At 48.3% G+C, this 24,425-nt stretch overlaps 1 protein-coding gene across 1 annotated transcript in view; it reads right to left on the reverse strand.

Annotated features, from left to right (window-relative positions):
- Positions 1–2,891: 2,891 nt before the first annotated feature.
- MOGAT2 (monoacylglycerol O-acyltransferase 2) overlaps positions 2,892–24,425 on the reverse strand; it is a 30,092-nt gene continuing 8,558 nt past the window's right edge. Inside the window, exons 4-8 of the mRNA XM_009476475.2 lie at positions 18,844–19,022; positions 6,809–7,013; positions 5,151–5,325; positions 4,795–4,994; positions 2,892–3,315 (exon numbers count right to left, since the gene is read on the reverse strand). Of these exons, the coding sequence (XP_009474750.1) occupies positions 3,161–3,315; positions 4,795–4,994; positions 5,151–5,325; positions 6,809–7,013; positions 18,844–19,022 (914 nt within the window). The 3' untranslated portion in view covers positions 2,892–3,160. The remainder of the gene's footprint in view (positions 3,316–4,794; positions 4,995–5,150; positions 5,326–6,808; positions 7,014–18,843; positions 19,023–24,425) is intronic.

The following is a 24,425-nucleotide window of genomic DNA, read 5'->3' on the forward strand; positions in this document are numbered from 1 at the left end:
AACAATTTTGTGGGACCAGAGCTACAGAAGGGCAAAAAAAGCATTTTGCTTGGCTTTCCTCCTCTTGGGGAATTAGTCCGTATTTTGTATTCATCAGTCATCAGAGGTTTTCTTCTGAGCCTCATGATCTGAACCCGCTAAGTAAGGCAAATCCAGATTAGAGCCTCTCGCAACAGAAATACTGGAGAGATCATAAGGGAAGCGGTCGGAGGAAGGGACAAGTAGGAGGGGAATACTGAATCACTACACTTTTATTTCTTACTGTATTTTCCAATTTGGAATTTCCATAAAAGTCCCAAAAAGGCTGAAATTTGGAATTCCTGCAAGACAGGCAATGAATTTATCGCTTCTCTTTGGGCTTGTTTCTCAAATCAAAGCCAGTCGCAGAAGGAGGGAGTGGAAGGAAACACACTGGGTTGTTTCAGCTTTAAATGGTCCTTATTTTGAGGTGACAGCTTGGATGTCCCCCAGTCCTAGCATTTGTGCCTCAACTGAGCCAGTTCTGAGCTGCAGAGTCCAAACCCAAACATAGTTTGGTTTGACTGCCTGATCCGGGCACTCCTCTTTTCTTAGGGTGTTGCACTGGAGGAGTTTCAATCCTCCAGACAGCTCTACGTGAGGCTGAAATAGCACAAAAGCTTCTCGTCTTACAGCGTTTCGCTCAGAGACAGCTCTGGCCTCTTGAGAAGATGACACCTCTCATAGCGCTGAGCCCCCTGAAAAACCCCAGCTGCAAGGACGCCTATGAATTATTATTCTTAATGTTATATTTAACACAAGCCCAGGCACTGACCCCTCCTGGGTTATATAGGTCCCTGAGGGATCGAGGACACGTTCCAGTCTGTGGGATAAAACTGACCCCAAAGGAAGCCAATTATATATAGCCAACACCCTCCTCTGACCCCACTTCTCCAGCACTGAGGTTTGCCTTTGGATCTTGCATGCCCCTGACCACCCCGTCAGCCCTCACACAGCTCCAGGATCCTCCTCCCCATTCCTCCTTGGGAATTTTTCCTGACCACCCGTTTTCTGCCTTTTTTGTCTTTCAGGATGGCATCACCAGTCAGGAAGTTGATGGACCATCCCACCTCCCAAGTAGGTGTGTCTCTGGCATCGGAGACATCGCCATGCCAGGTCCCCAAAGGGGAAGACTGAGGCCTCCATGGACAATCAGGGAGCACACCTTCTAATGCAGCTTCTCCATCAGGTTGGGGCAGTCATGTCACTCCTACAGACCCTACCCCTCTTGTCTGTACCAACACTTGCCATCCTTGTCCATGCTGTGGACTGGACCTTGCATCCTGCTCCCTCCCCATTTCCTACATCCCCACAATATCACCACATCCAACCACCCATCCAACATCTCCCCAAATCCTCTCCCACACACACTGCTTATTTCCACCCCAACAACAGCACCTTTGCTCCTTTTCCCATGGAATCAAGACCTCAGCTCCTTGTCCTCACCCCTGGAGACCTCCCCCATCCCCATCACTCCCCTCCAGCACTGATCCCCATCGGGATGTTTGCAGAAGGTCATGGTGATGTTCCTGGGACCTGCAGGTGGCAGGGCCAGAAGCAGGGAAGGCAGAGGAAAGGACAGGAAAAAACAACTGGAGGTAGAGTAAAGCGTGGATGGTGATGAACACCAAAAGAAAAGACTGGGAGAGAATTATTTTTATTTTCCTGGTGCATAAATCTTCCTCCTGCTTAGGCACCTCGGTCCTTAATTAAGGACAAAAGAAAAAGTCTATTAATAGAAAGCAGGCAAGAAATCATAGCAGGTGACCTGCTTTATTTGACTGGATTAAGCGTGGGATTACAGGAGTGTTTAGAAATGTCAATAAGGGCTCCATCAAATTCTTCCCTGTTGCTGCTTGTTTTCTGGGAATAGGAGGGATTTGCAGCCGGTCATTCAGATTAAGAATTCGGTGGAGTAGTTTGATCAGGGCAGGAGGAAAGGGAAAAGAAGGAAAAAAAACCACAGTGATGGCCCTGGTATTGTTAGTTTAGAAACAGTTCTGTGTGTTTTCCTTGTTAAATGCAATTCTTGCAGCTGCAGTAACAAAAATCCCAGGTGCAATGAAGTGCATGTGCTCTGCAGGATTTCTGGGGGCTCCTTGCAGGTGGGGAATGGGACGTGGGGAAGAGGTAGAGAAACAAAGGGAGAGAAGAAGGTGGTGGTATAAGGGCTCTATAGGGGTGATGTAAAGCTGATCTGAGCAGATGGCTTCCTGCCACCTAAAACTTCCATGTTGTGAAATCCCATTAAGTGCAGAGTTTAATAAAGTTCTGGATATCAAGAAGAAGCATCTATTTAAAGCCTTGATCACCTGCCAAACGTGGCTTTATGAGCCATATTCCCTGTCCCAAATCACTTCTCTCTTCTCCCATCTCCTGGCCGTGCCTCTCCTCTGGCCTCGTTTGTAAATGAAATGTGCAGTGACAGTGCTGCCATAGCTGGTGACTAGTCCAAAGTGTTCCCATGCAGGGTTAAATTAATAAAATCATAAGCAGGACTCCCAGAGCCCAGGTAGGACAAACCCTCTGGATGAGCCCTTCCCTTCTGTAAAGGTTTTATTTCTTTCACCCCAGTGGGGTGCGGCATCTTGTTGCTACCAAGGGTGCCCAGCACCGTGCTGGGAGTATAAGCTTTCTGATAAACTGTGTTTCAGGTGGGGAGAAAAGAGCCCAGAGCAATTAAAGACATGAAGAGCACCAAGCAAACAATGATCATTTGTTGATCTAGACAAATTATATTTTAAAACACACATGCATTCAGCAGAAATTATGGCTCATCATCCCATTTCTGAATGAAAATAATGCAAAGGAAACTTTCAATAATTCATCTTTGCCTGGAAATATCTTAAAAAACTGGCCTCTGAACCAAACTGGAATTGTGAGTTTTCTGTTGGGGAGTTTCAACAGTGCTGGGTGGGTCAGATGTTTTTTTTTCCTTCTTGATATCTTTTATGTGTCCTACAGGGAGAAAAAATTAAAACTCTGGCCCTAAACCCATGCAAATGCTGGGAAAATCAAGTCCTTCTCCCTACACTGTATGGACCATATGTTAACTGTGACTAACGTGAGGTTGTGAAATAGTTCCAGAGATAGGGGGAAACTTGAAGCTTGATCTCCATGGTTTCACCTTGCCTGAGGAGCTCTATATAAATTCCAGGTGTCTGTCTTCTGGGATGTTATATTTAGCTTTGTGCTCCTCAAAGAGCTTGCACAATTCGTTTAGGTATTTCTGATGGACTTCATCAACCTCTTCTTCAGAAGGTCTGTGCTTCCTCTGCACTGGAATTGGCTTCCCAACTGGAAAACAAGCACAGGCATTAGAAGGAGCCAGTCTCAGGTCCCTCTGGACACTTTGCACACCTTAGCACAGAGCTGGGATCCACCTCTCCAAGGATGCATTGGACATTGATATGACCAGTCATGTCCTGGCGTTTGGGAGGCAGCGCAGCCAAGGAGGTAGAGGGATGGAGGTTCAGATCCTGGCCTCCTAGGTCACATCTCTCCTTGCCTCAGTTTCCCCATCTGCAAAGTTGGTTAGTGCCAAAGACCCTCTGTGGAGCTTTTTGAAGTAAAAAGTACTGCATCCCAATGCACTCCCTGCAGCTGCTCCTAACATCTCAGATGCACTGTAGATAAAGACAACGTCATCCTAATATTTGGGTTGGGCTTTCCAAGCTGTTCCCACATGGCCCTGGGAATCTGCATTGCAAATGGGGAACCTGAGGCACAGGGGAGCCCAAGGCTATCTAAATACATCAGCAATTGGGGTGCTTCCACTTTGCTCAGATCAAAGCCTCAGTGAAACATCTGATTTTTATTAGGAACTAAGTACCCACTTATCTTTAGAAAATCATGCTTTTTTCAAGGGCAAATCTAAATAATTTGATTCCCAGCACCAGAAGAAGCCCCTTGCCATCTCCCAGAGCCACCAGCAGCAGGACCAGGTGCCTGCAGGGGACAGGAAAGTCCAGGAGATACCTCTCTTGCTCTGGTCTCTTACTCAAATTGTGTTTGTCAAGTGACAGAGGGTTTCATCACCGTGTAATGCTGCTCCTCATCGGACTAATGAAGAGCCCTTGTGATACTGCACAGCTCATAAAGCCATTGAGACAATCCAAACAGGTTGTAAAACAATTAGAAGTAATTGCTGGCTGTCAAACCTAATCAGTGGGGTGAGCTCTGACCTTTCCAAACAGCCTCTTTAATTAGACTGATTCACAGAGCATCAGTCATGCCGGTGGGCCAAGCATGGAATTGTTGAAACCAGGCGAAACTTCTTCAAAACCAAAGACTTTCTTGAAATTTGGTCTCCCGTGGGCACGGTCTCAGGTTGAAACAGCGTGACTTGTTCATATGCAAATGGGTTGGGTTTTGTGGCTGTCTGCACAGGACACTGAGCAAACCTGCAAACCGTGTAGGTGTTGTCCTACTTGTGCTTGTGAAATTTGCTTTAACCCAAGGCTATTGCAGTGGTTTGTACCACTGGATTGCACTGGCGTTGGATTTGGCTGCATCCCACAGGGGTGATGGGGTGGCCATGTTTGCTCTGGGGCTTTCTCAGCACAGCCCAGATGACCTGGGCTCTGCCATAAGACCAAGCCAGGGTCCCAAACCAGCGTGACACATGAGCAGTTGCAGATGCTCCTTTGCCAGCACATTTCTAGCCCATCACAGCCCGTGCTCTCTGGCATGATGCTCCAGGGACTGTCCCTGGTCCCCGCTTTGGCCAGGCTGAGTGTGGCCAGCATCATGCTGGCGTGCTGAGGAAGGACTTACCCACAGTGCAGATGGGCCGACGGTAGGGTACCAGCCCGAAGCTGTACTGGAAGATGCCTCGCGCATGGAAGAGGGGAAGGGAGATGCCCATGATCTGCTGGAGCCGGTGCTGGAGCTTCCGCAGCCAGGAGCCCTTGGGGTTTCTCACCTGCTCGAACAGGTCGTTCTCCCCAAAGGAAAAGATGGGGACCAGCGGGGTACTGCGGGGAGCCAAACCCAATGTAGGGGCATGATTAGCAAAGCCCACCCCAAAACACCTTCCCCCCCCTGCAAAATCAGCAGGAACAACCTCATTAACCGGCCACAGACCGCAGCATCCCTCCCCAAGCACCCCTTAACCCCATCCCCTGCATCACCCGTGCTCGATGGCCAGGCGGACAAATCCCTTCCTATTCTTCAGCAGCAACGTGTAGGATCCCGGCCGGGCATCCAGCGCCTCCTGCGCCCCGCCAACAATGATGGCCAGCATGTTCCCACCCTCTGGCTTCTGCAGCACATAGGATGCACTCTCCTTTTCCGAGGAGACAAGGCCTGGGGGGCAGAGAGGAATTAAACATGAGCATCTGTAAAACCCACATGACTGTGGTTTGCTCTGTACCTTTTTTCCCCATTATCCAGCTCCAGAAGGGTGCTAGACATTTTATTTTCAGAGTTTTCCTACACTTTGGCAATCTCAGCCCAGCTCCCTTGAAAGATGCTGGATTCATGCATAGCTCTGCTGCGTGAATATATAATTATCCCTTTGCTGTCTGGCCCAGAAGTGAGAAACGGGAAAAAAATCAGGAAAAAAGTCAACTGAGAACTAGCTGCACTTAAGCCCCAGGGAAAATCTGTTTCAGTTAGTTGTCAAATGAAACCATGTCCGACCCTGAATCATTCCAGAGGCAGTGAAACATTTGCTTTAGGTTAAAACATAGACGAATTTCAGTGCATGCTGCTAATTTAAAGTGGAATTTAATGCAGAATTTGGTGCCTTGTTGTTATTGACTTACAAAAGTTAGAAAGCTTTAATTCAGAAATGACAAAGCAACATTGTTTTGATTTTTAAAAAAAAATCCTTGTTTCAGGGGCTGAAATAATTTGCAGATTAAAATCTCTTTGTCAAATGGATTCAATCGACCTGAAAATGAGCTATGCACCGAACTCTCAAATTACAATAATTAAACCTTCTTTCACCTGGGTCATAACTCTCTCCTTCCTATCTCACTGTTATGATTCCTCGCTCTCCGTGTAAATATTTTTTCAGCAGCAGAAGCCAGGGTTTACACGGAAAACAGGGTGATGAATACCCTGGGGTATCTCAGGCGGAGCTGGATGCCTATGTTTCATCTGTTGAATCCTGCCTACGACATCAGCCCATTTGGCTGGAGAAGCAGCCATTCCCCAAGCCCACCGGTTGGAGATGGAGGGCATCTCCAGCCTGTCTCCAAAAATCTTTCCAGACTCTCTTTCCCCTCTCTCCATTTAATTTTCACCTATTTCTTTTCATTTCTTCTTCCTCTCCTGTCACATGGTTTTGCAACAGCATGAGTTGCTATTTGCATCCTCTCTCCCTGGCTGCTGCTTCCCTGCAAGTAGCAGCAGCTTCAGAAAAACAGGTTTTCTCCTTCTTTTAGTGGGAACCATGATTTCAAGTCTGAATATTATTTGCATGGAAAGAAAGAAATACAGGACCCTCCCTGTCCTGCTGGTCTCAGCATTTCTGCTGATGATCTGCTCTGCATTTTACTGTTACACAGCGTCTGGCACAGCGATGCGCTGAGCTCAGAGGCGATCTATGAAGTTCAACAACAGAGATAAGAGCTAAGAGGGCAATTTTTAACTTCAGCGAGGTTGTCGGTGCCATCTCCAGTAGCTGTGTCCATGCATGGGATCAGATAGGCCATAGATGAGGACAAACAGAACCTTGTCTCCTCTTCCCAAGCCTCCCTGGTGTTTTCACTCTCTGCTCTCCCAAAAAGCATCCAGCTCACCCACCCATCCCACCACTTGCCCATGCTGCCACCCTTCTTACCTGCACTCATCAGGTAGTCCCTGAAGAAGGGGAAGCGAAACCACAGGGAGAGCATCATCAGGTGTGGGGTGATGCCTGGGAAGATCGTGGAAAAGCCCGATGCCTCTGTGCAGAAATTGAGGAAGGCTCCTACTGCCAGGACCCCGTGGGGATGAAATCCCATCAGGTAGTTCTGCCTAGGGTCCAGCTCCGCTGTCTTCACCAGCTGGACACAGGGATGGAGCCAAAAATGGGGCCATGAGTTAGTGCTGTCACCTTGCGGGGATGTAGCATTGGCTATGGAGAGCAGATAGGGGATTTCTGGACGGGGGTCCCTAGCATGCACCATGCCTTCTGTTGGAAAGGCCAACTGAAACAACTCAATCATTTTTCACTGAGATGTATTTCATTGCCTGTACTTCCATCTCCTCCCATCCATTGGCCCAATATGTCATTTCTAATGGCAGAATTCCTCATGTTGCCTTGTGCTGGCCTAGATGCTGTGGGGAACCTACTTTGTGTAAAATGTCCTCCAATTCATTTTCTAATATGGAAAAAAAAGCTAAAAAGTGAGAAAGGGGTTATTATTTCCATGCCTCCTCCACCCCCAACCAGAACAGCAAAGGGAGTGCAGAATCATGCAGGTAATGATCCATGTAAAGCTGCCGCCTGGCGTAGGGACACTTCCCTGCTCAACAACATGGTGTAGACCCAAGGTTTGTCCTGTCCTGAAGTATGTGTCAGGTGATTCAAGGATGCTTTCATACATGGTAAGGTGACATCCAGCTCCCAGACATCTAACAGAGAACAAGCTGATGGTTTTCTTTCCATTGAGGAAAGGTGCCGGGTAATCCATGAATCCATCAAAGAGCAATGGATGTCTGCCCAAGGTTGCTGCAGTTTTACCGGGAGAAGGGAATGGGGAATGCCCATGTCCAGCCGTTAGAGATGGACAGCATGGACTGGAGATACAGTGCAGCACATGGCCGGTCCTTGAGGGTTGGCTAAGCAGCGAGCTGAAATACTTGGCCAGTCTGAAAGTGGGGTTGGAGCTTGGAAGATGCTACATGGGAGAATGGGCCACAGCAGAAGAGGGGACAATTAAAGGGAGATAAGGGACAACCAGGGTTTCAACTCTGTGGGTTACACTTGCTATGGACTACCCAGAGGAGAGGGGCTCATGTGACAAACCCACCCTCCAGCTCTGTCACCAAGAAGACCATGCCATCCCAACATCAGCCAGCACATGCATAATCCAGGCAGAAGCAGTCAAAACTGAACGCTGATGCCTCTGCCCCCTTTCCGTGGGTGCTGAGGATGCTCACAGCACTGGGGAAGGATGAACATTTCGAAGGTTAGCCATCACAGAGCCACCATGAATTTCCAAACAGCTCAAAGGCACTTTGAGTGCTCAAGAAGAACTAAAACCTTGTGCATTTTAACACATCGCCCCTCTGAGTACCCCAGTCCCATCCACACTCGGGGAGCAGCTAATGGTGCATGTGTTTTCCTAGTAGCAGCCAGAACTGCAGGTTAATCACAAGAGTGTATTTTACTTTCTTACGTCGTGGCTAATTTCTCATCTGTCCTAAGGCACTGTTGACTGTACACATGTGCCCATTCAACCGCCTGCTCCTAATGAGGGGAACGGACAAACAAGAGTTCCACCGCTGCCCGGGTGCAGAGGTGCCTAGGCAGGAAGAGGGGCAGATGGCTGAATTACTAAGTGCCCAGGGCCTCTGCCACCATTTGCTCAATTTTGAGTAATCTCAGCTTGCATCAATGTTTTCTGCATTCATCTTCGGCTTCCAAACATCCTTTCATCTCTGCGTGATTTATAAGCAGGGAGGTGAGATGCTCGGGTGTGTTGAAAACCACTAAATCCGGTGCTGTGTGTGTGCAGGGTGGCAAGAAGTGGGGGTGACAGCAAGCTCAACCCGTGGTTGCACCCCAAGCTCACACCACCTTCCTTCCTAATGAAAAGCCGAACTTAGGGTATCCACTGAGCTGTGCAAACTGCTTCAACGGGAGAGTTCACCTGTGCTAAGACACCTCACATGCTTAAAAACCCTCCCTAGGAGACATCCAGCTGCTGCCTTGGTGCCCACCCCAATGAAAGGGGAGGGAGGACAGGAGAGGAAAGAATAAACAATAGGACCTGTAGCGATAGGACAAGGGGTAATGGTTTTAAACTAAAAGAAGGGAGATTCAGACTAGATATAAGGAAGAAATTTTTTACGATGAGAGTGGTGAAACACTGGAACGGGTTGCCCAGAGAGGTGGGAGATGTCCCATCCCTGGAAACATTCAAGGCCAGGTTGGACGGGGCTCTGAGCAACCTGATCTAGTGGAAGATGTCCCTGCTCATGGCAGGGGGGTTGGACTAGATGATCTTTAAAGGTCCCTTCCAACCAAAACCATTCTGTGATTCTATGAATCTCTGATAAGAAGTGAGGGAAGAGAAGAAGGAGGTTATGTCCCCTTACAAAGGACTGGACACCCACCAACCAGCAATCTTTCCAGCTCTGTTTCTGGCTGATCGTGTTTTCTCTTGATACTTTCCATTGAGATCAGCTTGTGATTTATTTCATTTGTTGTAGTGCACACCTATTTTCAGATACTGCATTTTTCATCTTGCTCTGCATTATCATATTTTCTGGGCTTTTTGATTTTTTTTAAGGCTAATTCTGGCCACAGACAAAGCCAAATGCAACCCCCGGTGTTTTATGGTGCCCCTGGATAGCACATCTGTCACTGATAAATGATTCCTCATCTCCCTAGTGGCCTCAGAGCTGATAAAGTCTCGAGTCCTACCAACCATTGCTCATTCTAGATAGGGCCTTTTAAACCACACACGCATTTTGGAGCTTGATCATGATCTATGTATCCAACTCTCTGTATCCTATGTATACGGCTGACAGGAACTTCATGAAGTTCAGCAAGAAGTACAAAGTCCTGCACCTGGGGAGGATCAGCCCAATGTACCAATACATGCTGGGCGCCACCCAGCTTGGCAGAAAAGGATCTGGGGGTCCTGGTGGACACCAAGTTGAATATGAGCCAGCAATGGGACCTCGCAACAAAGGCGGCAAATGGTATCCAGGGCTGCATTAGGTATATTGCCAGGAGGTGGAAAGAGGTCATCATTCCCCTCTACTCAGCACTGGTGAGGCCACACCTGGAGTACTGTGTCCAGTTTGGGGCTCCTCAGTACCACAGAGGCACGGACATACTGGAGAGAGTCCAGCAAAGGGCCACAAAGATGATAAAGGGACTGGACCATCTCTGCTATGAGGAGAGGCTGAGAGAACTGGGACAGTTCAGCCCAGAGAAGAGAAGGCTCAGGGGGATCTCATCAATGTACAGAAGTACCTGAAAGGAGGGTGCAAAGAGAACGGAGCCAGGCTCTTATCAGTGGTGCCCTGTGCCAGGACCAGAGGCACAGGGTGTTCCCTCTGAACATCAGGAAACACCTTTTCAATGTGAGGGTGACCGAGCACTGGCACAGGTTGTCCAGAGAGGTTGTGGAGTCTCCATCCTTGGAGATATTAAAAAAACATCTAGGCACGGTCCTGGATAACCAGCTCTGGGTGGGCCTGCACATGGTTTAGTGGTGGACTTGGCAGTGATAGGTTAACGGTTGGACTTGATGATCTTAAGGGTCTTTTCCAACCTTAACGATTCTGTGATTCTATGATTCTGTGCTTGAGCACAGGGCATTGGACCAGATGACCTTCAGAGGTCCCTTCCAACCTCAACCAGTCTGTGATTCTGTGATTTTTGAATCTCTGCTCTGAGTCATGGGCAGCTAGAGGATAGGTGTCTGGTCACTCAAGAGTTGGTGGATCTGGTTAATGTTTCTGCAAGATCTGTCCCCTGCAGTAGCACTGACCGCATCTTAGTCACTTAGTTGAATTATTTGCCTCTTTCAGCTTTGTAAACTCCTTCCATGGCATAAGCAAAGGAGGAGAGTGAAGGTCCCCATTTTGTCAGTGTCTGCTTACATTTGGATGATTTGGCCGGAACTTACAGACAAATCAATGAGCTTGTACAAGACTGAGAAGGAAATCTGTAGCAGAGAAGAGATGGGCAAAGTCTCTTGCACTGTAGGTCAGGCCTCTGGACTCTGAACCACCCTTCTCCTTCTGGAAACTCTTTAACACAGAAACTTGATCCTCCCATCTAGATTGTTCCCACTGTTTATTCGCTTCTTCCCTCTCCTCCTACCAGAGGTCAATCTCTGTTCCCAAATTGCCAGGAAAGTTAATATCTGACAGAGCACAGCCCGGCTCTCTCCTGCACTCCAACCCCAAAGTGTTTAATGGGGCTGGGGTTGAGGTGCAGAGGGGTGGGACTCTGCTCCCTCCTATCTTGGCCGGGTTGTCATTTCCAAACCCACCGGATGGCATCTGCTACTCTGGTCTTTCTGGGTGAGTTGAACCTTTAATAACTGTCAAAGGACTAAAGGGTCCATCCAAGCCGGTCTGTGTGTAAACAACTAAGCGAGACAAGTGCTCGACTTGAAGTTTTCTTGGTAAGACAAGAGCAGTTTCTCATTTCAGAGGCATCTGAGGGATGCCAAATTAATGTATATGACCTACAGTCCAAAGGCAGAGAGCTCTTAACAGCTCAGGGTTGTGCCCTCCAAACTGAGCCATGGGTTTGCTGGCTTCCCTGAGCTTCTCCTTGGTGTGGTTGGGATGCTGGCTTGTTTCTTGGCTGCTGACAGTGATAATAACCCTTTGTCAAAGGTGTTATGAGTCCTTCCAGATCCCAGATCTGGGAGATCTTGGCCTTCCCAATAAATGAACTTAAATTTGTGTTTTGAAGGATGAGGTCTACTTTATGCTTCTCCTTCATGGAGAAATATTTTGATAGCTACAGTTGTCGAGTGCTCACAGTGATCACTCTGTAGCAGAACCCCCCCTTCTACTGTGTCTACTCAAATGCGGGTCCAAGACCTGCGTGAAACCCTGCCCCAGTTCCCCCAGCTCCTGCAGAGACATGGTGAAACCTGCTCCATGCACTGTCAGCCGTGTTAGGGAAATGCATACGCAGACTTTCTGCTCTGATAAGAGCCCATGTACCAGCGAGGATCTCAAGCAAATTAATCCAAATTAATTTTAAACTGGATTAGGTAAACTGTATTAACATCCCAAGTAGATGCTCTTAGCTGGAATTAAAGTGGCCTTCATTTGGTATTTGTTTTGTTTCGTTTTAAATTCATTTTGGAGTGGAATTAAGCTAATTGGAATTAGGGCTTCTGAGTGACTGTATCAGCACAGGAGTTCAATACTGGTGTAACAAGGCTGCTTTAATTCACCCCTCAAGATGTGGCTGGGGCTTCCTGGTTGTCCCCTACGGACTGGACGGTCCTGCCCCAAATCACAGGAAGAGAGAGGACAGGCGATTCGCTGCATGAGGGTGGTGCATTAATGCTTGAGGAAAGTAAAATTCTCTCTGAGTCCAAAGGGTTAGAGGGCTGGGTGCTCCAGCATGCCCTTGACGTGATACCCAGGCTCCCAGTCAGCATTGTTTGCAGGGCTGGAGGGATTAAAAAGTCATTAAGTGAGGAATTAGATCAAGTCAAGTTGAGGTAAGTATGGGCACTGCACGGTGCTTGCCATGCCAGGGGACATGTAGTCAGGGAGAGCACTGACATGCCATGACATTGCATCCGTAGGGATAGATGAACATGTGGTGGGAGACAGGGAGTAGCATGGCATCATCCCCGCAGCCATTCGCAGAGCAGAGGAGGGTGTGGTCAGGAAAGCTGGTCAGCAAGCTTGTACTTTCTTCATTTAAAGTCTCCCAAATTAAATTGCTATTGTATTTCTGTCCTTCCCTGGCTCCAAACTCTCTTTCCAAGGATGTTATGTTCATTAACCTCCTTTCAACTTTGTCCTAAGCAAATCCTCAGGTCCCTTGCTGTCCACCCAGACAACTCCAAAGAGCATCTCTTGCAGGGCGAAACATGCAGCCAGATTCTCTGTGGGATGAAATCCAGCAGAGAAATCCAGAAACCCAGCCAGATCCAAAGAAGGAGAAATTGTGCCAAGGTGAAGAGAAGCAGGTAGCCCACCCAAGGGTGTCTAGATGGGAGACTAAAGGAAGGGCAAATATCTGAATACTGCCAGCAGCTGCTGAGGAAGATGGGTTTTAGGTCCCAGCAATGACAAGAGTCTGAGAGGGACAGTTGGAGAAAATGGGCCTTGGGCACTGGGGTTTTTGCCAGGTACCACAATACCAGGTCAGAGCTGTGTTTGCAGCAAGTACTGGGGAGTCTGACCAGCGAGGTGGGTTTAAATTGAGTTAGAATGGGACTTCATCACCCTCACTCCCAAACCTGGATAAGGATGGCAGCTCCAAAATGCCTGAGTCTTCCCTTGTTCTTGTGTGATGCTGCTTTTGGGGTCTTGTAGGACCTCCCTTATCCAGTAGCTTAGCATGTTGCTTGGCAGTGCAGATGGTGGGACAATCTCCTCTGGTGGACCTGACTTCGGCGATGGCCTCTCTCTTACTTAAGGTCACTCGAGGGCAGAGAAGAGAGGGCCAAGACATGGGACAGAGAAGTTCCTCAGAAAAGGAGAGAGAGATGGCTTTGGGCCATCTGGCCATGTCTTGCTTTTGTCCTAACAACCCCTCTTCTCTCCTCCAGCCAACACAAGGAAGCAAAGTGAACAGCCAAGACTGCTGGAAATCAGAAATTATATTTAACGTCATGGGCCACAACACAAAATCCCCAGTTACAAATAATACCACTCTTCTATGAAAAGAATGAAAACATTCCTGGCAGTGCTTGGTTCACGTGAACTTGGGCTGTCACCTCTCCGCAACGCCTTGTGCTTCCCCAGAACCGCAACACACTCAAATAACCCCTGTCATGGTTTATGCAATTATGAGAATGAATGAGCTATGGGATGGAGCCATCCCAGATCACAGGTCCTAGGGGTCAACTAATTCTCCAATAACTCATTTTCGTCATGCTAACCAAAACCCAATAATGCCAGCAAGTCCTCATCACAATGACAGAGGTTGGGACTCTGCCAGTTACTATAGAAAATAAGGTCCAACTGTCACTTAGATAACCCCAAGGCTGGTAAGAAATGTCCTGTGGCAATTCACGAGGGGAAAACAGTGCAGTGAAGACCACAGGGACCTTCTCCACACAGCAGGCACTTTTCAGGCTGCCCTGAATAAAGCTGGTAAGATGGTGCCGGCTGGGGTTGCTCTAAATGATGACAGCACCTGAAGCCATAATTTGTCCCTCTAAGACCTTAATTTTAGCTTTCTGATGCTAGATTTAGCTCATAACTCAGGTTATGTGATCTAAAGGTGAAATGTCTTGTCTAAGCCATGCATCCAGCCTCAATTTATAGTCAGCAAGAGAGGCGGTGACTTCTGTTTGAGGACTACACCAGTGATGGCTTTTGTCAAGCTTACACTTTCCCCATTTCACCCCAGTCCTCACCTTCTGCCCATCCATGGTGCTCCTCAGCTGAGGTTACCAAAGCACCTTGTCTGTATGAGGGAGGTTGGTGACAGCAGCCTTACAGTGGCAGGAGGGGATGGGGATTGGGAGAAGAAGTAGTGACAATGTGCATTTGCTTGGCCATGTGATGCAGAAATTTGCTTTTACTGTAATGCTGGGTGTATCATAGAATCATAGAATGCTTTGAAACGGAAGGGACCTCTAAAGCCCATCCAGTCCAACCCCCCTGCAATAGGCAGGGACGTCTTCAACCAGATCAGGTTGCTCAGAGCCCCATCCAGCCTGGCCTTGCATGTTTCCAAGGATGGGGCATCTACCACCTCTCTGGGCAACCCCTTCCAGTGTTTCACCACCCTCATCATGAAAATTTTTTTTTGTATCCTTCAAAATAAAGATGCCGTGCTGATAAATGATGGGGAAGGGACTGTGCAAATGGAGATAATGGTTTGGGCAGAGACCTGGCAGCAGCAGACAGATTATTGACTGCTTTTTGAACATAGCATAGGTAGAGCAGTCCACGGTATCCAAAACCTCTCTGGAGGCCACATCAACCCACAGCAGGCATCACTGGATATCTATTTAAATGTACTCTGCCCCAAAAAGATTCATTTTGCACCTTTTGGTATATTTTCTGCCATTTTAAGACCCAGCTGAGCTCAGCCATGTATTGCAGGCCTATCATGAGGGTGCATAAAAAAGAAGGACTAGAACAGGGTTAAAATACAGGGGAAGGAAGCAGAAATAACTTTTTTGGACAAGGCACTGCCCTCCCTCCTTGGATTCTCAGTGCTTTTTTCTCATCGCCCTTTTAAAATCACCCAAACTCATTCAAGTCCTGCCTGACCCTACACTCCCAAACCCCTAACTAAAATACAGTTAGCTCCAAGGGGAATAAACTGAGCAGCAAAGCGGTACTTGTGCAAGGGTGGTATCGGCAGAGGGTGCTCCTTGCCTGCGCTGCGGAGGCACGGCTCGGAGCCTGCACGCTCCCACTTGCCAGATGCTCACTGCAGCAAAGTGCAAATTCACGCTGCCCAGATCCTCAGAAAACAGATGCTTATCCCAACCTCTCTTTGCTTCCTTAGCTGCAAACAGGCCCAGGGATCCCTTAAAGGCAGCATTTAAAGCTAAAATAAAATAGCAGGCAGCTCTTCCTTCCTCCAGACACTGATGCTTGGCCATGCTAAGTTAGCTGCTGGGATCTGGGAGGATTAGGAGCCACATTTAATCTTCCCAGAATGACTAATCCTCCAGGGTTGAATGAACTCAATCTACACATAAATACAGCCCAGGGTGCTGGTGCCCACCCTGTCCATCTCCCCACATCCCACTCCTCTTGTGCCCCTGTTCTGACTGGGGCCTTGGGCAAGTGAGAGGTCCAGGGGAGCATCCAGCTGTGCATGCTCAGACCAAAACCTCAGCTCAGCTCCTCGTGAGAGCGGCATACAGGATGGCAAAAGCAATATTTATGATGCTTAACTTCCACGCTGCTAGGGACAAACCAGCCCGTGCTCAGACGTATGAAATTAAATACCTTCCACGCAAGGAAGCAAACAGATTTGGAGTTTTTAGGTGGGAAAAAAGCTGGCAGATGGGGGATATAACAGAGTATAAAACCAGGTGTGGCATGGCTAGGTGGGACAGGATTTGCTTGGGCTAACCAGGGAGTTTCCAGTGAAACAAGCAGGGAAGCCTTCACTCTGTGTGGTTCACCTGGGGAGCTCCTTGCTGTGGGATGTTGGGGATGCCAAGTGTTTTTCCATGCTCTTGCATGGTAGCAGATGCATTCAGCAAGTAGTCTGGCTTTTTAAAAAGTCCTTGAGCAAAGAAAGCGTGGAAGACTGAGAAAATGTTTTAAGGAAATACTGTTATGTGATTGCGTGGTTATACCCTTTTTATTATATTTTTGGTTTCCTCTGTCCTTTTGCGGAGCCCCCTCTGACTTCTCCCAGACCAGCAGGGAGAAAGGCTCCACCAAACCCTCCCTGCCTTCACCCAGTGAGCTGCAGCCAAATCCAGTAACCATGCTCCCTCTACTGGTCTTACTGGTCCTCATGCCAGGTTCTCCCTGCCTGACAGTGGCACCCAGGGAGGGAAGGACAGACGGACAATGCTGTGTGGTGTTCAGGAGGGGGTTTGCATGGCCTTACAAAGGGAGAGGAGAAGAGGTGTCTCTGGGCTGAGCTGGCAGCTGAGTTTTAGCAGAGAGGTTGGTACAACACTGCCCGAGAGGCACCTTATGGCCACAAATAATTTACAGAATATATATTGCATCTAATCATTACAGCCACATAAATAGCTCATGGCAATTCTAGCATTTTCTAACTCAACCTTGAGAATAATTTATTGGGAACCCCTTTGATGTTTCTTATTAAATGTCATAAAATATTACCTGTCCCTTATGGTAAATCTCGCCACGAGCTTTCCTGGGATGTGTTCCCATTCCTCCCCAGACTATGATATACCTTTTTGGGGCCTTGCTTTGAAGCTCATCCAGAAACCCTTAAATCACAAGTTAAGGTCTGAGATTAGCCATAAAATAACTCACTGCAGGTCCTCAGCATCCCTTTCTGCCATGCCTTTGAGCAAAGAGACTCAATGGCAGTAGGACACGGGCAAGGTAGACTTACTCTCATAGATGGTCCTGGAGAGGCTAAGGGAGATGCAATTCACCCAGCTGAGACACGGGAAGTTTCCATATGCCAGTTTCCAGCACAAAATTAAATGGATTTACTTGAATTGTCCACAGCGTTGGAAAGGGAGGGTGATGGCCTGGTTCAACCCAGCACATCTATCTCTACCCAGGTCCGGTGAGAGGCAAACCCAGCTTGCACAGTGCTGTATGCCACTAACCAGACACGGTCACAGAGAACACTGCCCTTTGCTCCTTCACCTTCACTGACCCAAGAAGCATATTGGGATGAGAGGAAAATTGAAATGAGGAGAAGCAAAATCAGGGGAAATCAAAAAGCTCCAATTTTTCTTGTGCAACATTTGCTTTTGGAGTATCCTGGAGGTGGTGCCTGTGGTGCCTTCACAGGCAGATCTAAGTATATCCATGGTGTTGCAGTCAAAGCAATCTGCCTTGGTATCAAGTGATGTTTCCACTCTGATGAAAAGGAGCAACGTTTGCTGGGACATACTGTCTGTGTAACCAGGTTGTGGCTTGGCAAAGCCCCCGTTTTACCTGCAGCACTAGGGTCAATATTGCACTGAGTGGTGGCCTGCAAAAGGGGATGATGTGACATCAGAAGATACATTTTAGGCACCATCATTTTAGGGGAAGATGTGCCTATCCGAGTTGTTATAACACAAGTATGCGTAAGACCCACTCAGAAATGGTAGCAGAGTTCCAGACAGACCTCATCATCTCATTTTTTTGCCCAGCCCTAAATTAATCACCTTCTGCACCAATCTTGCAGTCTGCACTCCAGGACCTTGAAAATTTTGGGTGTGTTTTATTGGGGATGTATGGTTTTTTCTCCCTGGAAAACTGAAGAGAGAAACCTCATGTTTTACTGTTGAAATGTACAGATGGGATTCAAAAGAGCTGGCTCTTATTTCTGGTTGATCAGCCAACCTGACAGGTGACGTTGGGCCTGTCATCTCTGGTCCTCTCTTTGCTCCAGCTCCCCCTAATCCTTATCCCAGGCCCTGCTCTATGCAGGACAGACTCTCAACCTGGGCTCTTGTTTTTCCTTTGGGCTGATGAGTCCTTTGGCTCCTTTGTCCTGTTTGGGCTCCCCACTTCATTTTACCTGGACTGCAGCACCCAGCTCCTGACTCCAGGCTGTCTCTAATGATGAGGCACAGCTGTCCACATACCATCTGAGTTCCCTCAACAGGCAATGTTTAATTAAGGGAATTATCTTACAAATTCCCATAGATTGGTCTACCCTAGAAACTCACTCCATTGCATGGCCCATGAACTCTTCTGCTGAATTGCTTCGATTTGTACCGACTTGTGATGGCTCTGAGGCAGGACTTCATGCTAGTCCATGCATTCATGCCGTGCCAAGGGGATACCAGATAAAGAGTAAGGGCAAAGGCCTGCCACTTGCATTAAAGTAAATCTGGAAATGTTACAGAAGTCCCTCTCAGGGGAACAGCAACTCTGTGAGACTGCCCAGGGCACACCCAGCTTTATCCATCCAGCCTCTTCCCCAGCAGAAGGGGATGCTGACCTTGCAAGGCACCAAGACCTCTTGGATTTTGGTCAAAACTTGGCCCTGTGTCCACTGGGTAAATGCTGAGCAACCTGACGAGCAGAAGTGTTGCAACATAGATATGGAAAACGGGAAATGGGAGATTTCCCCAGCTGCTGGAATGCAGCGAGGTTAAATCGGTGTATAAAAGGCAGATGATTAAAGGATGCGGTTCTGAAAATGGTGGTTTGCATTTTTCTTGCAGTCTTGCAGTAGTCTGGGAGCTGGGAAGACAGTCCTTCAACATTGGCCTCCAAGCACCCCATGCCACGACTGCTGGTCCCAGACCCACCTCCAAACAGTAAGGACAAAGTTGGTCCCTGAATCTCCTAAGAGCTGATGGGATCAGTGGCACTTACCGTGACGGGGAAGTAGTCCCTCATGTACCTCCAGACGACACTGTTCCGCATGGCATGGATCCGCCTCGCACCCTTCCTGGGTTTCTCCCTGTCTATGAACCACCATGCAGCATAGAGGGCACTGACCAGCCAAAAACGCGTGAAGAAGAGGGCGATGAAGACAGCTGTGCAGCACTGTGCTGAGAGAAAAGCCAGACAGTGAGTTGGCAGTTGAGTTACGTGGGCACTGGGAGAGGAATGATTCACCTGAAGGGACTCAGTCTGTTTGGACCTGGGATGGAGCTCAAGCCTTCACTGGGCTTGCTGCTGAATTATTTTATCAATGTGAAGGCACCTTTGATGCAAAGTGGTGGTTTCTTTCTTATCTGCCCCAGGAACCTAGAGAGCAACCAAGCACCATCCTTGCAGCAACCACCTATTTCTCCAAAGGCCACCATGTCCCCCTCTTCCCACAAGACTGATGGACCTCACTGCATCCAGAGGATCCTCATGGATCAGATCTCTATCCCTTTGCTGTCTGGCTTTTCTCTGGAGTCAGTCTGACCTCTACAACGATAATTCCAGTGTTTTACCCCAAAACTCCTGTTAATACCCCCTGATGACACCTGGCATTTTGCAACAGCAGCAAAGCGGGGCTCTATGCCCTGTTTGTACAGTCCCCAATAGCTTTGTCCTGAGCTATGGACTGCCCATTTTAATTGTTTCTTCGATTTTTAATTTTTTATCTTCCCATATATAAGATCTTACTCTTTATTGAGTTTTTTCTTATTGATTTTGGACCTTTTCCTCCACTTCTCAGGTTCACTCTCAAATCTAATGTTGGCCTCTAGAGGATTTTCAGTCCTTTCAACTTGATGTCATCACAGATTTTACAAGAACGCTCTATTTCATTGCCTAAGACATTAATGACTTGGGACTTTCCCAAGTCATTAAAGACTTCTCTGAGTTGCTTCCAGTCAGTGCTCAGCTTTGTCCTCTACCTGCCACCTCCCTCATGCCCTGTATTTTGGCATGGGGACAAGAGAAAAAAAGTCTGTGTGCAAACAAGCATCACTTGGTGCATGAAATCCCACCAAGCCCAATGTTATCTGTCTGCACAGAGACTGGTGGCCATCAGTGCTTCCCAAGCTGCCACCTGGTAAAGCAGATGCCCTAAAAAGTGCCTGGGAAGAGTTGTGTCCTCTCCATCTGTCCCTCTGGAAGCCTTGGTGTTGTCTGGGAAGGAGGAAACTGAGCTAAAAAAAAACCCCAAACCACATTCATCCATGCCCTTTGCCTTCCCCAGCTCATGGGCTACACCATGTGCGGTGGGTTATACATTTTGTTCTTCTCTGGGTCTTCATCACAGATCCAGCACCCACGGCTGAAGGTCATGAGGATGGAGATGACCTGTTCAGCTTCAGCTGTGAGACAGATGCATCCATGCCCTCATCCTCCGAGACCTGGATTTTCATCTTTGGGAGTCACCTGGCACCTGCCTTCTCCATCTCATCTCAGCTAAGGCCTGTCAAAGAAGAGGTACCTGATGCTCTCATTTGAGACCTCCTTGTACCTCCTGTTTGCTTTTACAGCAAATAAGCAGAAAGGAGAAAGTAGAAAGGAGAAATAAGTATTAGGATAAATAAGTAGGTCTGATTTGTAGGGCTTTTTGTGATAAGTCACGCTGATCCTAGAGCTTTGATTGTAAAAACAAATCCCTGCCCTTTTTTAAAACACTGGCATGATGGTATTGGTAATTCCTGTGGGGAAAAAAACAAACAATAATTTAGCAGGATCCTAAACCTCCTTAAAGCTGAAATGGGATCTTATGTCCTCATATAGAATCATAGAATCATTAAGGTTGGAAAAGACCCTTAAGATCATCGAGTCCAACTGTTCACCTATCACTGCCAAGTCCACCACTAAACCATGTCCCTAAGCACCACGTCTACCCATCTTTTAAATACCTCCAGGGATGGGGACTCAACCACTTCCCTGGGCAGCCTGGGCCAGGGCCTGACAGCCCTTTTGGTGAAGATTTTTTTTCCTAATATCCAACCTAAACCTGCCCTGGCGCAGCTTGAGGCCGTTCCCTCTCGTCCCATCTCTTGTTACTGGGGAGAAGAGACTGAACCCCCCCGGCTCCAGCCTCCTTTCAGGCCGTTGCAGAGAGCGATGAGGGCTCCCCTCAGCCTCCTCTTCTCCAGGCTGAGCCCCCCCAGCTCCCCCAGCCGCTCCTCCCCAGCCTTGGGCTCCAGCCCCTGCCCCAGCCTCGCTGCCCTGCTCTGGCCACGCTCCAGCCCCTCCATGGCCGCCTTGGGGTGAGGGCCCCAGCGCTGAGCACAGCATTCGAGGGGCGGCCTCACCAGTGCCCAGCACAGGGGGACCATCCCTGCCCTGCTCCTGCTGGCCACACTGGTCCTGATACAAGCCAGGATGCCATTGGCCCTCTGGGCCACCTGGGCACACTGCTGGCTCATGTTCAGGCGGCTGTCAACCAGCACCCCCAGGTCCTTTTCCACTAGGCAGCTCTCCAACCACTCCTCCCCAAGCCTATAGGTAGAGACACAGCATCGAGCAGCACTTGAAAAGCAAAGCAAGGCAGGTGCCTGGGCAGTGCATGGGGTAACACCAAAGCTCTCTGCAGAGCAACAGGTCTAACCTGCAATGCATCCTCCAGGTCAGAACAAACCACTGCTCGTACCTGGCACCACTCCTTTCAAGTGCCACAGACACAGTCTTTATAACTCTCGAGGAAAAGAGCATCCAGCATGAAACAAAGCTCCAGGGTCCACATGACACACAAATGCTGCTTGAGGAACAATGCAGAGGTTGCAGTTTTACTGTACCTGGGAGCCAGGTCATCGGGTCTGCTACAAAACTGTGCAATGCCTCATTCTCTTTTTATCGTACCATGCAAAGCTCAAAGTACATTCTGCACAATGAAGGAGTTGTTCTGGTCCAAATCCATGCACTTATCCAAGTGAGGCTTTATCTTGCAATTATATAATTATTAATGTCTCCCTCGATTCATTTGCAATTCAACTTTTTTTTGCAGGGCAGAATTTGCACATAGTGACCTTCACTCAGTCTTAAGATTATTTTTTTTTTTTGCGCTTGTAAAATCTTACAGTGCCCTGGGTGCTGCAGGAAAGGAGCCCATTCCTGTCCCGGAATGGACCCTCAGTCTGAAAGTTGCTGTGGATGGGACCAAAGAGACAGGAAAGTTTCAGAAAATGTACGGTTAAATCCTACTGCCAAGAATCCCAGCCTTAGGCAGACACATGATTATTTATGGGCTGCATTTTGGCAAGAAGAGGGCACTCAACCCCTGCCTGGTGTGCAAGGGGGAATCACCGTAGCTGCTTGGAACAAGGGAGATTGTTGTCCCACTTCCAACTTTCTTGCAGATGTCTGTGTGTCATGTCCTCAAACTCTTCAATGAAAACATAGCAAGAAGCAGAGCAGTCCCATCAGTTAGACACGGAGACTTTCTGGACCACCAGTGGCAAAATATTTGCCACAGAGCTCTCTTGCTGCTTCCTGAAAGCCACGTCAGGTCCTCAGGAGGGGTCCACCACCAGCCCCACTGCCCAGGACTTCATGCTCTTCAGCCTGGCTCCACGGTCCCTTCACCAGCACCAACCCAACCTCTTTTAGGTTACACAGGTTACTCTTCACATCTTAGAGTCTTCTTGTTCTCCAAGCCACTGAAAAATAACATCCCACCCAAGAAAGAGCCAAATCCTGCATCCATTTGAGCTAAGGGCTAGAGGGAAGGACTGTGCACCAGGAGCCAAGATCTATTTCTATTCCTGAAAATCCCAAGTGTTTCCTGAATCGGCGCTGGAGGGGAACACACACTCCCCTTCCTCCACGGGTCATCTCCCAGAGGCAGAGCAGCAAGAGCAACCTAAAGCCATCTCCTTGCCCCTTCTGCTTCTTTTCTGCAGGACAGAGCAGAATGGATGGGTGGCAAACAGGAATATTTGCTTGTTGAGAGGCTGTTCCCCATAATCATTGCTTTCTTCCCTTGAGTGGAATCCCAAGAGGAAAATGAGGAGTGACAAGGGTTTCTTGCCTGTCCCTCCCTGGACTGGGGACCACTTCAGAGCTACCCAGATGAGAGTCATATTTCCCTCAGCATCTGCTTTCTTACAACTAACTGTCGTTTTCTGGGCTACCTGCCAGGCAAACACTTTAAAGGATATCAGAAACATGGCATTAGGCTCTTGGCCAAGGAACCTCAGCAGATATCTCCCTCCTGTGGCCAAACTCCAGCCTACGTACAACCCACTGTGCCCACAAAGCAACCCACAAAGGGCTGTCAGGTCTCAAAAACGCCGCTGGAAGAGATGGCAGTCTGTGTCATGATGGGGATGGGGGAGGACACCTGCGAGTCCCCAGTTCATTAGAAACCCATCTTTGAACCCCATCGGCTGCCAGGTCTCTGCAGAGTCAGACAAGCTCTCCAGCTTAGAATCACAGAGTAGTTTGCATTGGAATGGACCTTAAAGGCCATCTAGTTCTAACCCCCAGCTTGGTCAAGCTCTCCATGGGAGCAAGTTCTCTGGTGAAGATGGGGACTGCAGGTGCATCAGGCACACAAATGGCAATGAGATGTGATTATAACATGGCTCTGCCTTGCTGCCTTTACAGTACTCTTTAAAGGAAAGGAGGGAAGAATTACCTTTAGTATTCAGCTATAGCATCACTACAATATCTGCCTTCCACCTTTCTGTCCCCATAACTCCCTTGATTCCCAGCCTCAGGGTGCAATCTCTCAAGCCATGGTTGTACACTTGGGAGGAACAGGCAGGTTTGGTGCTGCGATTGCAAACAGATGTGATCTTCATCTCCTCCCTCTGCAGATCTGAATTCTTGCGAGGTAGCCCGACTGCCCATGCTAAATTGCTGTAAAATGGCTTGAGTCCTTACACAGAGCCCTTTCAAGGCAGGCAACACCATGGGCTGCAAGAGGAGGTTTAAGGGCATCATGCGTGTCTTTGCAATCACATCAGTTCAATTATCTGAAAATGGCCAAAGAATCCTAGGCTGGGCTGAGATTAGCTACTGCACTGTCTGTTCTGCCATGGAAAGGGAAGAGAGACCCCTTCGTAGAATCACAGAATCATAGAATTGTTTAGGCTGGAAAAGACCTTTAAGATCATCAAATCCAACCATTAACCCAGCACTGCCAAGCCCACCACTAAACCATGTCCCTAAACACCACATCTACCCATCTTTTAAATACCTCCAGGGATGGAGACTCCACCACTTCCCTGGGCAGCCTCAAACTAAAACCAAAATGAAAGCACCCTTGACAAGAAGGAAAGCTCTATACAGACCCTAAATCTTACACTTTCTGTTCAGGCCAGAAGCCGGGAGGTTTGTCTGTGGTGAGATATGGCTCTGGGTGAAGCAGTCGTAGGATGTTCCTGGACTGCAGGGCCACCAAGGTCTGCACCCAGCCTGTCAACAAGGGCTGCTCCTGAAGCAGCTCTTCATGATGCAGGACCCAGCACCTCACATCTCCATGGCTGTATGGGACTCAGCAAAGAGAAGACACAACCATGTGGATGTGATGGATTTCTTGGACCCCC

Source organism: Nipponia nippon, unplaced genomic scaffold, assembly GCF_047370975.1.
Source record: "Nipponia nippon isolate SJK-2023a ecotype South Korea unplaced genomic scaffold, ASM4737097v1 scaffold_2, whole genome shotgun sequence".
In the NCBI taxonomy this organism is placed as follows: domain Eukaryota; kingdom Metazoa; phylum Chordata; class Aves; order Pelecaniformes; family Threskiornithidae; genus Nipponia; species Nipponia nippon.